The 16406-nt window shown below is 40.9% G+C and overlaps 1 protein-coding gene across 3 annotated transcripts in view; it reads left to right on the forward strand.

The window, feature by feature from the left end:
• DENND4A (DENN domain containing 4A) overlaps positions 1-16406 on the forward strand; it is an 89510-nt gene that overhangs the window by 52596 nt on the left and 20508 nt on the right. For all 3 annotated transcript variants that reach the window (XM_026709249.2, XM_087941836.1, XM_087941837.1), the window contains exons 14-21: positions 2700-2833; positions 5776-5911; positions 8135-8341; positions 8603-8731; positions 10131-10275; positions 12042-12158; positions 14089-14238; positions 15003-16096. In XM_026709249.2, the coding sequence (XP_026565034.2) occupies positions 2700-2833; positions 5776-5911; positions 8135-8341; positions 8603-8731; positions 10131-10275; positions 12042-12158; positions 14089-14238; positions 15003-16096 (2112 nt within the window). The remainder of the gene's footprint in view (positions 1-2699; positions 2834-5775; positions 5912-8134; positions 8342-8602; positions 8732-10130; positions 10276-12041; positions 12159-14088; positions 14239-15002; positions 16097-16406) is intronic.

The raw sequence follows: 16406 nt of genomic DNA on the forward strand, positions 1-16406 counted from the left end.
CTTCTGAAGACAAGCAGTTCCACTGGTTAATTGTTCTAACTGTTAGGAAGTTTCTCCTTAGTTTTAGGTTGCTTCACTCCTTGATTAGTTTCCATCCATTCTTGTCTTGCTTTGGAAAATAGGTTGACCCCCTGTTCTTTGTGGCCCTCAAATACTGGAAGAGTGCTATCATGTCACCCCTGGCCCTTCTCTTCACTAGACTATTCCCAGTCCCATTCTTCATATGTTTTTGTCTCCAGACCTTTAATCATTTCAATTGCTCTTCTTTGCATTTTTTGTATAATTGCTCTTCTTTGCATTTTGCCCAAAGTCTCAACATCTTTTTTTTTTTTTTTTTGTAATGTGGTGACCAAAACTGGATCATGTGGCTTGCTAAGTCTCGTGAGGTTACGTAGATCCCTTCACTTGACGAGAGTTATCTTTTGGATAAAGAACTTCAGCAAACAGTATGTGGAGTCAAATAGCCACTTTCTGCTCAGGATGACAAAGGATTCTCTTTATTTACCACCTCTCTGTTCCAAGAATAGGTTAACTTCGTGGTAAATTATCAAAACATTCCTTTGGATGGCATTATCTAGACCAAAGGGTCTTCAAACTTGGCAAGTTTAAGACTTGTGAACTCCCAGAATACCTGAGCTAACAAGACTGGAAGAGGAATTCCAGGAATTGAAGTCCACAAGTCTTAAAGCTGTCTAGTTTGAAGACCCCAATCTATACCATTGAGGTCCATCTCTTCTTCAATGTAGAGTCCAGATCTTTTTTAATTCTCCATCAAGGGTATTACCTAACGGAACGTCTATTCTTTGGATGGGAAGGTTAACCAACTTTAGGACAATTCGATTTTTCTTCTATTATATTATTTTGGTTTCCCAGTTTTTCTTTTCTTTCTTTTTTTTTGTGATCTTGACCCAAAGACCATTTTTGTTCCAATATTAATACTTTGGGAATTTTTGATTGATGTGGTATTTCCACTGAGCGTTGAAAAAATAAGAACAAATAGAATAATGAAGTGTGAGATGCTATAGCTTCAGTATAGCTTGCATTCATAATGTGTTTATATAACGAGGTTTATTCTCAGCACCATTTTGTTTCAGAAAGATTTTGTAATCTGTCCAAGTAATTAACATATTCATTGGCTTGATCTCAGTCTCACTGAGAGCAAGCCATGAAATTTCTGTGTGCCCGTGGAAGTCTTTTGAAGACAGCAACGTTTATTTTTGCAAGAATCCCCTTGGGCTAATGGCTTCAAACATGAAAACTACTTATCAGGCACCTGAGAGGAATGAACATAGCAACTATGAAAATTAAGCACATTTCCTGCATGCTATAGAAAAAGGGCCAGCTCCCCCAGGTGCCATTCTATTGATGACAAGTTCTACAGCTGGCAGGAAAACATGTTGACTCAGTGACATAGGATCTGTGGAAAAAATTGCCTTTAAAAAAGTAGCACATAGAATTCCTTGTATAATGTTATTCAACACATCTAAGCAAGCTTGTTGATTTAAATTAATACCTACATCCAAAATAAATATAGTAACTTCACATTGTGTCTGCAAAGAGGCTGAACAATTGCAAAAATATTTGCAGGGAAATGGAAATGGGAATGGGAACAGAACAGAATAAGAATAAATAGAATAAGAGAGAATAGGATAGGATAGGATAGGATAGGATAGAATAGAATGGGGATAGGGATAGGATAGGATAGGATAGGATAGGATAGGAATAGAATAGGAATAGGAATAGAATAGGAATAGAATACAATAGGAATAGAATAGGAATAAGAATAGGATAGAATAGAATAGAATAGAATAGAATAGAATAGAATAGAATAGAATAGAATAGAATAGAATTCTTTATTGGCCAAGTGTGATTTGACACACAAGGAATCTGTCTTTGGTGCATAAGCTGTGGTGCATAAGCTTTGGTGCATAAGCTTAAGAGTATATAAAAGCTATAATTATGACATAGTCATCATAAAAATATATTCATCATAAATCATAAGATACAACACAGTGAGAGTCATAGGATACTAAATAAGCAATCAACATAAATCATATTAGGAAACAAAATAAAGCAATATATATCGTAAAGATACAAGCAACAACCTTATAGTCATAAGAAGAAAAGGAGATAGGTAACAGGAAAGATGAGAAGAATAACAGTAATACAGCCTTAGTAAACATTTTGACCGTGTTGTGGGAATTAATTGTTTAGCAGAGTGATGGCATGGAGGAAAGGAAAAAAACTGTTCTTGTGTCTGGTTGTTCTGGTGTGCAATGTCCAGGCATGAATTACACAAATGCCTGGGGTTTTCTCAAACTTCACAACTTTGAAAATGTGCATTCTGCATGTTGGCTGGGGAATTCTGGGTAGTTGAAGTCCACGCATCCTAAAGTTGCTAAGGTTGAGAAACACTGCATGTTTCTTCCCAGAGCAAGTATCTTTTGAAAGAAAAGTGTTGAAAACGAGCTGATGGAGTCCAGCCAGAAATGAATGCAAGAAAGAAGATTATCCTCTCTTTCCACCAGATTGGTAGAATTACAAATAATACCGACAAATCAAATAGTTTTTAATAGCGGGTTTTTAACATTATCCCTTAAGCTGCATCCTGGCAACTGTTTGCAAAAGCTCATTGAATAAAGGCTTCCTAACCTCCTGGCAAGAAATATATATAATACATTTTTATCTATTTTGGACAGATGGATCTAGACAAGACAGGTGACACGCGGCTTATAGAACTTGATGAGTCCCACAAGAGTGAGCACACCGTCTTTGTAACACCCCCAGAGATTCCTCACCTGCCCAACGGAGAGGAACTCCCGTATCAATACAGGTAATCCTGGGGACCTTTCAAGCCATCCGGTGAAATCCCAAGGGTGCTTTTTTTCAAGAGGCAATTGGCAATTGTTTTTCATTGAAGACATTTCGCTTCTCCTCCAAGAAGCTTCTTCAGTTCTGACTGGATGGTGGGGAAGGGAAGGATTGATACTCCTTGCAGACAGCTGGTCATTTGCCTCCGTTTTAGAGAGTCATTCAGGCTACTTGGAGGTTTATCTGTGTCCAAAGGTGGTGCAAATGGGTGTTGAGCCTTCTTGGCAGAAAACTTTCCTGCAGCTTTCTACAGCTGAGCAATTTTAATTAACGGCGGTTTTCGTCTTCTTGATTGCAATCATTTTAGTGGATTTAAATGGGCACATTTTAGTTACGCATGGGTTTGCTACTAGAATATTGCACCTAGAAAAGGCACCTGTTTAGAATGTCAGCTTCAGAGGTTGGCAGTGAGCTGTCTCGATGAACAATGATCAGACTGCAGTCATATGCAGCAGGTTTGTACCACATCCAGCCTGAATGACTGCAGAATATTCTACACTGGGCTTCATTTTGAAAGGGGTTTAAAATTTCAGCGCATAGCCTTTCTAATGTATTTTTTACTTGGGCTCTAAGAGCCTTTTCATTGTACTTCAGCAACAGCTAACGAGTCTCTTGTACCAATTAAGATAAAACTCACGTAATCAATTTAATTATTTGATGTCCCAGACAGTATTTTTTTTTTCTGTTGTTTTTCACCCACTTTGAGACTCCATTTTCGTCCATCATCTAATTTTCTCTACCAAATGAATCTATGGTTTAGTATCGATTTTCATGGGCTGTTTTTTCTGCTGCTTCGCTAAAAACTAAATAAGCTTTATAAACTGCATTCTTAAATGTGGTCAATACTAATGAAGTTGTCAGTCTGAATAGCGCATGAAAACTAAAAAAAAAAAAAGCCACCCTGGTTAAATACTGAAATTGAAGTAACAATACAGTTTCCCGAACAGCAATTAGTTCTTGAGCAATGACATGGAGAGACCTCAAAGCCTCAGGGTGTGTCTTCCAGGTCAATTGGCCATGTTTTTTGATTCTCACAGAGACCAGTCTTCTACCTCAGGGACCACCAAACTCATCATTTTAAATCCCACGGACCAGAGACCCTGGGAAAATCCCCCCAAAAGTCTGCAGGAAAATTCCCCACCCCGTTTTCCTACCAATCGATTGTTCTTTATTTGGGATCGCAGGATACAGTCTCCAGCTCCTTTCTTGGTGGGTTGGGGGAGAGACTTTTGGCTTCATGCAAGGAAAGCAGCAGAAGCAGCAGAAGTCTTTCTTTCCCTCCTCCAAACTCCGTCAGAAATGAGTCTTTGTGAGACTTGTCGCACTGGCTCAGCCTCTTGGAGCAGGAGGCCTGGCAGGGTCCCAAAGACTCATTTCTGGCAGAGTTTGGGGGAGAGAAAGAAAGACCTTTGCTATTTTCCTTGCATGCAGGGAAAAGCAACAAAGACAATAAGAGTTCTGTAGACTCAAAACATATGATGAAGGATTGAGGGAGCTAGATATGTCTAGCCCATGGGTGTCAAACTCATGTCGTCACGTGACGTATCTGTTCTGACCCAACCTGGTTACCAGCAAGAAAATCTCAAACAAACACAGCAACTCAAACCTTCAACTCAAATAAACTTCTTTGTAGATAAAAGATGGCTTGCAGCCAATTAGTCCAACCAGAAGAGCCTTGACAGAATTCTTCAGATAAGCCGGAGTCTCCATACACAATGCTGAGTCCTTAGAACGTTTTTGCTCTCTGCAAAAGCAAAAACCTTTTGAAACCAGGCTTATATTTCCTGGAGGGAGGGGCCATTACATTGCATCCTTACTCCCGAGTCGCCTGTGCTGCTCCAGCTGTTCCCTCCTACGAATCATCCTGCGCTCACGCACACTTGGCACAGGCTCCTCGGGAACCTCCTCGTCATTGCTGCCAAGCCCCCACAATCCCTGAAGGCAGCAGTCCACCCCTGATGGTCCTGGCCCCTCATCCGAATCATCGCTCTCCTCAGCCGTCCGCACCTGCTGCCGGCTAACCACAACAATATCAGGACATTTTTCCCCTTCGTTAAACCGGGTGTGGACTTGGCCAGCATGTGATGCATCCGACTCGCGATCCGGGAGTTTGACAGCCCAGGCCTAGCCTATCGAAGAGAAGGATTAGAAGGGTTATGATAATTTCTTTCCAATACCTGAGGAGCCGTCACAGAGAAGAGGGCGTTGACTTATCCTCCAAAGCACCTGAGGGCAGGACAAGAAGTAACAGGAGAAGATCATTAAAGAGAGATCCACCTTTGAACTAAGGAGAAATTTCTTCATAGTGAAAACAATTAACCAATGGACCAGCTTACCTCCAGATGCTGTGGATGTTGCATCACTGAAGGCTTTCAAGAAGAGATTGGACAACCATTTATCTCGAATAGTATATAGGGTCTCATGCGTCAGCGGGAGGTTCGATTAGAAGACCTCCAACGTCGGTTATTCTATACTCTGTTATAATCAGATGGCAGAGAATACTTTCTTACTAAGACTTTGGGGAACAACTGTCAAGAGACAATAGCTTTGGATTTATCAGCGTTGATGTTCAGCAGCCCAAGAAAGTGATGTCAATATCAACTTCTGGATTTCAGAATTTGGAAGCGTCTCTCTTTAAGAGCAAATGCATGTTGTATAACATATGAACGTAACGTCCACTTTAGAAATAAGTTCATCAGTAAAAAAATAAGGAACAACTAAGTAGCAGCCCTTCTCAGGAACTTTGTGGTCTCCTACAATAGATGAAATAAAATACGGTTCCAGTCAAAAAATAAGCATTTTAGACACGCTCCAGATATTCTACCTTAATGGCAAAGTATGAAAGAGCCTTCAGGGGTTTGTTGAGTACAAGTAAATAAAAGTATGCTTTAATTTTTTTTTTAGCTACAATGGATTTCCGGTACTAAAGCAAAATTTATTTGAGCAGCCAGCAGGACTTCTGACGATACAGAACAGCAAATTGTCTTCGAAAGTCAGCAGTCCAAACAGTCCTTTGCCAGTGTTCAGAAGAACAAAACAGGTAATTTTTATATTTGTGGTATAATCCAAAGTTAACCCAGGTGAAAATAGAAATAACAAATTAGATGCAGGTAAAATCTCATGGGATTGCTGCTGTGGGTTAACTTGCCTACATAAACATCTTGAAGAAGATGTTACATTTCTTTAGTTTAATTTCTGTAAGGCATTTTATCTAAGCAAGCCGTCAGCAAGAATTCAAAATCTAATTTGGATAATATTAAGATGGAGTTTATCTTACGTCAGCTGAATTACAAAGGTAAAACACAAGCATTTCACCTGAAACATTCTGCCCCCAAATTTATTGGTACGTACGTCCTGGTGTATAAATGTATAAATCCTGTATAAATATTGCATCTTTCTCAGGGTCTCAAATCACTTTAATTTGCAAATATATTACCCACAGTAGATTCCTTCCTTCATTTTGCAATTCTTGTTGTGCCTTTAGTCTATTTCTTGAGTCTAGATGTATTATGTCGACATATGTCATCAGATCTTTCTTGCCATCATTATCTTTGAAATCAGAAGTATTTGACAGTGGTGCTAGTGGTAAAATAGTTGGATTTATCCTTGCCTTTAAGGAATTTTCTATTTCTGTCACTTCATATTATTGTCTTCTTTGTTCTTTTATACCATTGATATCTGTGAAAACCATTGTTTAAGTTTTCTCTTTCTGTAGTTTATATTCTACAAATAGGAATTTTTATTCATTCGGGCATCATGATAAATGGCATACTTTATAATATAATCTGAAATTGGGAAAAACCAGTTTTGCCTTCCGCCTTCTATGACTTGCAAAATTTTGAATCTTATTCTTCTTGTTCCCTATTCCACATCAATCTATTAATTGTTCTTTTACCAATTCTGCAATTTGTTTTAATCTGGGATTTGAATTGGTGCCATTTGAAATAAGTTCATCTCAGGCAATACAATTATTTTTATTGCTGCTATAAGTCTTAGCCAGGAAACTTTTAAACTTTTCCATCTTTCAATGTTTTATTTTATTTCCTTCCATAATTCGGTATAATCGTTTTAAATTGTATCCCATCAAGTAAACATTTCACTGGATCTTTTGTTATATCAGGCTCTTTTTTCCACCAAAAAAAATCCCTGGAAATTAAGTTTTTGTATTATCTCCGTTGGTTTTATGTCTGGAAAAGCAACCAATATATTTAATTAATTTCATCAATTGCCATGTAGAGTTTTGTGATTTCTAATTGTTAATACTTCATCATTTGCATAACAATGAAGACTTGAATTTTGACTTTGAATTATCTATTTATTGTTTTAGGTCTTGTTGGCCAAGATTCAAATAACAAATGCTTGTTGTATGCTACCCAGAGTTGCTTTTAGTGAACAGCTATGCAAAAATGATAGATAAGCAAAATTTCTAAGGCCAGATTCCAAAACTATGATTCTTAAAATAAATTTATTAAACTTTAGTGACAAAAGAAGTATGCTAAGGAGCAAAGTGTAACTTTTAAAAAGCGAATTTTAGAACGAAGGCTGGGATTAATGTATATACTGTATTAGAGTGATAGAACAATGGCAAAGCCAATGAGAATTAAGAATGATATAATAATAATGGCAAAAAAGTGAAATTAATAAATTGAATGTTAAAATGAGGTGCATCTGAGGGATTGCAAGACCTAATCCTGCTATATGTAGTACAGAGGTCTCCAAACTTGGCAACTTTAAGCCTTGTGGACTTCAACTCCCAGAATTCTGGGAGTTGAAGTCCACAAGGCTTAAAGTTGCCAAGTTTGGGGGACCCCTGATGTAGTAGAAGCCCTCTGCTTCTCAGTCACCCCATTAAATGTGGTTGAAGGTCGTCCGGTAGATTCTTGGAAGAGAAGCCAGGACCCTCCTAAGACACATAATTCACTGTCACCCTTGACCCTGGTTTTCCCCCACCACCTGGGTGTATCGTAATTCATATTCTCCAATGGGACACATCCATAGCCAAGAGTCATCAATCATGTTCTCCAGTTAGAATTTTGCACGGCAGAAACTCCGGTCACCTAGTTACTATCTTTGAAAAACTATTTATGGAATGCAGTTTTGGTTTTGCAAGCTGCCGCACTGCTCCCTCCTCCCTTTCTGTTGGCAACTCCAAAAAGACCATAGAAATATTTTATGAGTTGATCCCAGTATTTGGTCCAGGATTCACAAATGACTGCGGTGCTGCAGCTGGGATTAACCTCTTCCTTCCTGCCTCTCTCTGCAGGAAATCAAGTCTGCGCACAAGATCGCCAAGAGATATTCCTCCATCCCCCAGATGTGGTCCAGGTGTTTGCTACGCCATTGCTACGGCCTGTGGTTTATCTGCCTGCCTGCTTACGTCCGCGTTTGCCATTCCAAAGTGAGGGCCCTGAGGACGGCCTACGATGTCCTGCGCAAGATGCACACGAAAAAGATCGAGCCACCTGATGAGGTAAAAGGGCGGGCTTTCTGTCAGATGAGACTGTTGACAGGTGGGTTAGCTTTCCAAGACTGGAAAAATAACCACTATATATCTCTCTCTCTCCCTCTACTGCTCTCTCTGTTTCTTTCTTTCTTTCCTTCCTCCCTTCTTTCTTTCTTTCTTTCCTTCCTTCTTTCACTCCTTTCTTGCTTGCTTGTTTTCCTTCTCCCTCCCTCCCTCCTTCCCTCCTTTCTTCCTTTCTTTCTTTCTTTCCTTCTTTCTTTCTGTCAGGTATGCTACCGGGTGTTGATGCAGCTCTGTGGGCAGTACGGTCAGCCTGTCTTAGCCGTGAAAGTCCTTTTCGAGATGAAGAAAGCTGGCATCGATCCTAATGCCATTACCTATGGTTACTACAACAAGGTAAAGTGAATATTTGAGATCAGATCAGATGGGAATACCAGCTCTCTCCCCTGTCTTTGATTAGCCAAGTTTGGAGGCCTCTGAATTAATGGAACAGCTCGCCTCCCAGAGTTGGGGTTCTCCATTACAGGAGGTAAAGGTCTGTGGAGATTCTCAGTCATCCAGCTCATGGTTGTCCCAAAATGTGCCTTTTCAAGAGGCAACTAGAGGTTTTCAAGAAAATTGAACAAAGATTGAACAGAAATTGAACAACCATTCGTCTGGTATGGTCAGAGGATCTCCGGTTTGAATAGGGAGTTGGACTGAAAACCTCCCAAGTTCCCTTCCAACCCTATTATTCCATATTGTATGTATGTCATTAGGGCACAACAGTGAGAACAAGTAATCAATGGGATAGCTTGATAGAATGGACATTCATTTGTCCAGGATGGAATAAGGACACCTGTCTTGGACAGAGGGTTGGAGTAGAAAACCTTCAAGGTCCTTCCAGCCCTATTATTCTATGATTCTGGTTGGAGTGCAGTACTGCAGGCTACTTTTGCTGACTGCTGGCTGCCTGCAATTTGGCAGTTCGAATCTCACCAGGCTCAAGATTGGCTCAGCCTTCCATCCTTCCAAGGTGGGTAAAATGAGGACCCAGATTGTTGGGGACAAGAGGCTGACTCTGTAAACCACTTAGAGAGGGCTGTAAAGCACTGTGAAATGGTATATAAATCTGAACATCAGCTGGTGCTCCATTCAAAATCCAAGAAAGAAATACTTAAGACTCCATTAATCAGAGAAAAGATATCTTTTACTAGAAATCAAGTGGTAGCAGCAAAGGAATTCTGAATCTGAGAAAACGGGCGCGTAAATCACATATACAAAGTAATGGCAACGTTCCCACGCCCAATAGTTCAATTGGCTCATCCAATTAAAAGTTGTGTATATCATCATGTGGGCATCTCCAGGTGGAGATGAGGCCTCTGTCCTTTGACCTTGACATAGTTTGATAAAGATTTGCAGCTGCGCATAGCATAGGATAGAAACCTAAGCAAGAATGTACCCCTCCACCCAGTTTATACAGTTCTGGTTTGTAACACCTCCAGCTCACTTCCCATAACCATATCCTCCCTCCTCCCCCCGTTACTTATGACAGCCGAAAGATGCAAAGCAAAGGGAGAAAACCTTGAAGGCTGACACTGAGTGCTTTTGCTACTAAGTCCAAACAAGACTATCCAAGCAACTGAACCATCAGAGCAACCCAGATTCAGGTTCTATGTATCAGTGACCCTTCTTGGTTAAACCCCTGTCTCTAACCATTACTTGTGACACTGGGTGGCTTTAATTCAGAATAGGATCTAATCTTTGGCAAGATTCTCAGAAATGCATGATTAACATCCACTTGATGTCATTGCAGGCTGTTTTGGAAAGTAGTTGGCCGTCGAGCAATCGGAGTGGCTACTTCCTGTGGACCAAGATAAGGAATGTCATTTTAGGAATAACCCAGTTTAAAAGAGTTCTAAGGAAGCAGCCTCCAAATGGCATCAACAAAACTCTTTCCGGTAAATCGTTCCAACGTGTGCTTTCTGGTTTGAAATTCTAGGAATGTTTGTACTTTGGACCACTAGAATTACAAGAAATGTTTTCACATTGGTGATGATGCTTCTGAGCCTAAGTAAATAAATAACATTAACGCAATGATCATGCTAAAAAAAAGAACTGATAGCAGCACTATAGATTGCTCATGTATTAAAAGTTATTAAATATTAACAGCCAGTAAAAATGACAGAACATATCAGTGTAGTCAATGCTCTAATGGAATCATATGTCGTTCAGAGAAACATGGACCTGAATACAGATCTTAAATGCAGCACAAGTTTGGAAGTAGCCTCCATCTGAATGTTGCAAGGCCATTTCAGGCAAACTGGAACCTTTCCCAAATAATAAATATTAATGTCCACTTCCTGTTTCTCTACTTTTCCCTTTATTGGTTTCTTTTGAGGCTGATGATTCTTTCTTGAGTAAATGAAAGGCAAAACCATATTAGCAGTAATAAATCAAATTGTACAAACCATTACAGAAGCTAGAAAGTAAAATAGAAAGATTAAACAAATGTGCAGTCTGGATGTAAAATTAAGGTGGCAAGGTTGTGTATGTTGCATGGAATTAATTACCATGGGTCATATTAAAATCATTAAATACAATCTTAGGATAGGATAGGATAGGATAGGATAGGATAGGATAGGATAGAATTCTTTATCAGCCAAGTGTGATTGGACACACAAGGAATCTGTCTTTGGTACATATGCTCTTAGTGTACATAAGAAAAAATAAAATACATTCATCAAGAATCATAGGACACAACACTTAGTGATAGTCATAGGTTACTAATGATTATCTTTGCAATAAAGGCAGTAGTAGTAAAGAAATAGATGGTCGCACATTAATAGCTAGTGATCAATTTCTGGAAAACATCAGAAATTCTAGGAAAGAAAAAAATTGATCATACACTTCAGCTCCAGAGTTTATAAATGTATTTATTCAACTGTTAGACCTTTATCAAGATCGTTGATTGTGTGCCCAAAAGGTGCTCACAGCATTCATTAAACAGAATTTTTGATCGATCTAAAACTTCAAATTTAATTGAAGCCATAAATGAAATTAAGAAGGGGAGGAGACAAGAGGGGAACGAAAGAAAGGGCCAGATGCCTTGCTGGCTCAGGAATTCTGGGATTTGAAGTCCACAAATCATGAAGAGGCCATAGTTCCCCACCCCTGCTATATAGGCAGTCTTAATTAAAGTAGGTACACGTAGTCCCTGAGTTATGATGCTAATGCAGCCAGCTAACAACGGTCATAAGTTGTGATGGTCATAAAACATCTTCACGTGACCTGGTCTAGTTTTACAATCTTTTTTGCATCCGTTGTTAAGTAAACATTGCATTTTTAGCATTTTTGCTAAAAAAAACTGGAAGTAAATGGCTGGCACTGCCAACAGGGCTGACTCTCATAAGAAATAATTTTATGAGCTCCACGTAATTAATTTCATCTCAGTTTAATTGAAAATTTATGGAAAACAAACGGATATTTGGTCCTGGCTCCTTTTAGAGGCTTTAGATAGTATCTTCAGTCTGGGGAAAAAAAGAACACGTCCCGATTTAGAGGCTCGCGCTTTTATTAAATTTCAGCTGCGACACAGGGTGTTTTTTCTTCTCCCTACAAAATATTTGAAAAATGAAATGAGCCACATAACATCATCATTTATGTTGCACCATTTGCAGATACGTTTTATCCTGTATTTTAAAACTGGTTTTCTTTCTTTTATCAGGGGTTCATTCTGATCTCTTGTACAAGTTGTCTAAAGAAGCAGTTAAGCAAGGGAAAACAAACATCCAGAACAGCATCGACCAAAGAGACGAGAAAAAAGAGAGCGACTCGAGTTCCTGTATGTACCAAAGGCAGCACAGTTGCGTTTGATTTTTCGTTTTAATACTGAGGCTTGACTTGTTTTAATTCCAACCGTGGTTGATGTTGCCGTCTTGTTTGAAGGGTTATTTGACCGCGGAACTTCAAAATAATTTTTCCTCCTTGCTTGTCATAGATCACTTAATTTGCAATAGCGGTGCTTCCAGGTACCCAAGCAGAAATGTACAGAAAAACCAAGCTAGATTTCATGTCAGAGGTAATCCTTGACTTATGAGCACAATTGAGCTCAACATTTCTGTTGTTAAGCGAGACAGTTCTTAAGTGAGTTTTGCCCCAATTTACCAACTTCCTTGCCGTCGTTAAGCGAATCACCGCAGTTGCTAAGTTAGTAACACGGTTGTTAAGTGAACCTGGCCCCCCAGGTGTTTGTGACCCCAGGACACACACACTGCGACCATCGTAAAGATTGCTCACGTGAGTGTGGGGGTGCCGGAACAGTTGTAAGTGTGAAAAACAGTCATAAATCTCTTTTTTCCAGTGCTGTTGTAATTTTGAACAGTCGCTAAACGAATGGTTGTAAGAGTGGTGAGGTGGCCTAGAGGTGGAGTTCTTGCCTCACAATCAGGAGGCTGTCAGTTCGATCCTAGGTAGAGGTAGATATTTCTCTCTCTGGGCACACTGTGAGAACAAAACTCTGCATTGGTGACAGGAAGGGCATCCGGCCAGTAAACACGCTGCTAACGCCATTCAGTTGCCCAGACTTGACCCCGCAAGGGATTACAGGGTTGTTAAATGAAAATGATGATTAAACCAACGGTTGTAAGTTGAGAACTACCTGTATTCAATTCCATCCATTGCAATAGATACAAAAATACATCTGTTTGGTGACTAAGTATGTGCTCAGAGGCAGATAGATGGCAGGTAGAGTCAGATAGATTTTTTTTATTACTTGATACTTTCAGATTGACGGCTTCTTATTGTTGTAGTTATATACTAAAACTCTTTTGAATGCAGTTAAAAATAACAGGTATATTCAGCCACAATACAAGATAATACACCATTCTTAAGCTTATGATTTGCCCCCCATGAGGTCTGCCATAGTTTCCCTATTTGTGGGCCAAGGAAAAGGAAGGAGATGTTTTAAAAGGGCTGCATTTTTTTTTCTTATTCTTCCCGTCTACTCTCGTTTATTATATTGGCTAAATATTTATGGAGAAACATACAGTTCAAAAACATGGTTCCACAACACTTATAAATGGAATGATAGAAATAAATATTTTAGTAACAGGAGATTTGATTCTTTTGTGTGGTTCTTAAGCATTTTTTTTAAAAAAAGTTGGCTTAAGTAAAAAATTGGCCAAAATTTAGATTTCTTTCCTTTTTTTCTGAAAACTCTGCAAAATCAGTTATGTAGCTCATTAATTACACATGTCTAGAGCAGTCTTTCTCAAGCAATTTGGTCTCAGGACCCCTTTGTGTGCTTGAAAATGATTATTGATGACACAACGAATGTCAATTTATCGGTTATATTTCTCAATATAGATTATATTACAAATTAAATGTCAGAAATGTTACAGTATATATTTATTAGGCTTCACAAACCTCCTGAAAGAGACTCCTGGGAGTGCCAGATTACCTTTTGAGAACCATTGGTTTAATACTCAGGTGCATGTTGAAACAAAGTGGGGGCGAGAGATTGTAGCCACTGTTCGTAGATGTGGCTGATATGCTATTCTCAATTACAACATTTTATTGCTGGCATTTCGGGCTAAGATGGGTTCACATCATCAGGCTTCTATTCAAACATATTGGGTGACATTCCAAGCTCCATATAAATCAATAGCTGGTAATAACCTAGTTGAAAGAATAATAAATTGAGTACATTCAGCCTTTGATTAAGAGTAAGCTTAACTTTTGTTCAATTCTGGTATGTTTTTGTGTGCATATAGTGTCCGAAATTGAGAGCGGAAAGGGAAGCGGTGACTGCCTCCCCGCACTAAATTATCAAAATTCCACCTGTGTCAAGCTCGGTTCAAGGATTGTTCGTGTTAATGATACAACTGGCAAAAAATTAGATGCAACAAGAGACAGGGCTATAGGTAAGCTGACACAGCCGAGAGTTCATTCTAAGCGCGGGTGAATTGATATTTGACTTATTTTACATTCCCCTTGCACACGGCTATTCATGAACGGCCAGATTTTCCTCAAGACTGTTGTGGCCTGTCGGCCGTCGGCCACTCCAGCAGCCGAATCAGAGGAGGAGTTGTGGGAGTCAGGAACAACATCAATGCAACCTGTGCGACAAGAGGGATTGGCAGAAGGAGACAGAAGCCCAGTGCCTGGGATGTCTATCAGCCCTCAGATGGAGAGTCAACAGCCCCCGGGTCTGGAGGTGGCTGATGAGGAAGAGGAGGAACAGCTGGGTCCGGTGCCTGACGCGCGGATGAGCAGAAGGCAGAGGAGAGGAGAGCAGTGGAAATCTATGGGCCGGTCCTTGGGACGGAAGAGCTATCGCTGCTAGCGAGGCCCCACCCTAGCTCTGGGGATAAAAGGCAGGGGGCAGAGATGAATAGATGTGGCAGACAACTATTCGTCTCTCTGTTGGACAGACTTGTTAGCTGCTGGCATTCCTAATAAAGGAGTCATTGATTTAAGTACAGAGGGTTTGTCATGTGTAGGAGCCGGGTTAGAATAAAACTCATCGTGAATTGAATAGAAAAAATAAGGCTTGCACCCTTTCCATTAAAAAAAAAAACAACAACAGCAAAACCTTGTGAGCATATTAAGGGGATCCTGGTGTTTTAGCAATTTAATGTAATATCCTTGGATTGTGTCCATGCTTTTTTCCTCTCTCTCTTTCCAGAAACCTCCGCAGGATTGCTCTTCTCTTGTTTCGACAACATCAATAAAACAGGAATCACTAAAGCTGAAAAGCTGAGGGACAAGCATTTAAATGCAGCTGAAACGGAACACAAGCGGATCGTTTGGCGCAACAGGAAATTGAGCGGAGACGCCCTCATGGAGCTCATGAAGAATCAGATCAATCAGGAAGCCAGTCCGGAAGAAATTGTGGAGAAACTAGGCGTGGATGCCAAGATCCTTTCTAAAATGTTTGAGAAAAGAACCAGGCCAAAGACGCTCGACCTGCGACCAGCTGCCTTGGGATCCGCTCGGAAGAGCAATCTGGAAAAAGAATCCAGCGATGAAGACGCGGCCTACGAGAACGGCCTGGTGGACAAGACCGAGTCTCCGGTTATATTCGATTTGGAAGACCTGGATAACGAACCCGTCCCGCCAGTGAAGCCGGCACAAAAGCTGACGCACAAAAAGCCAAAGAAGATTCACCGGGCTGTAAGTGTTCCGGTGAAGCCCGTCAAGAAGGTTAACGTTGAAACTGGGTTTGATCCGCTCTCCTTACTGGCAGCTGAGAGGGGACCCGGGAAGGAAGAAGAGGAGGAGGAGGAGGAGGACAAAAGGGTCTCCACCCCATCGGCAAGGCGCGATTTAGCCGAAGAGATCGAGATGTACATGAATAATATGAGCAGTCCTTTAGCAAGCCGGACTCCCAGCGTCGACCTGCAAAAGGCCTACAGCGACAAAAACCCCAGCAAACGAAGCCCAACCTTAGTCCAGCCGTGCCGAAGATCAAGCCTCCCGCCAAACTCACCCAGGCCAATAGTGCTCCCCAAATCCAAGAGCTACCAGGTCAAAAACGAAAGAGGAAGGGAACGCCTTTGGTCCTCTCCCGTGTTCTCTCCCAACAATTTGTCAAGGGGCCAATCTCAAGACGCGGACGGGGCAGTGACGCTCGCCTCTCCCACCTCCTTCAACCTGGACACGCTCCTGACCCCGACTTTCGACGTTCTGAAGAGCAGCATGTTTTCTGCAGGGAAAGGGGTGGCGGAGAAGGCCAGTAGGTGGTACTCGAAGTTCGCCACCTATGCAGCGGCCTCGAAGGTAAGGCTTTCGAATGGTTGCCGTGATTCAGTTCAGCGGAGATTCCTGCGTGGCTGGGGACCCTTCTTCCTCACCCCTCGGTGGCTCGCGATTGAACCCTTCTTCAGCTCCGCACAAGTCGCCTTTAATGGCTCTGAAAGGCCTAGTTAGGGGTGGGCTGCGATGGCCATCAGGGCTCCGGCAGTTACGCCCATTTAAATCCTGAGTCTCGACCCGAACTTCCAAAACTTAAAGAAGATTTATGAGGAGTAAATACGCCCGGCACTGCCTGGGTGTAGCCGACTCTGAGGCACATCGTTCATTGTCACCC

The sequence above is a fragment of the Pseudonaja textilis genome, chromosome 13 (genome assembly GCF_049901715.1).
Source record: "Pseudonaja textilis isolate UNSWEBS1 chromosome 13, rPseTex1.2, whole genome shotgun sequence".
Classification (NCBI taxonomy): domain Eukaryota; kingdom Metazoa; phylum Chordata; class Lepidosauria; order Squamata; family Elapidae; genus Pseudonaja; species Pseudonaja textilis.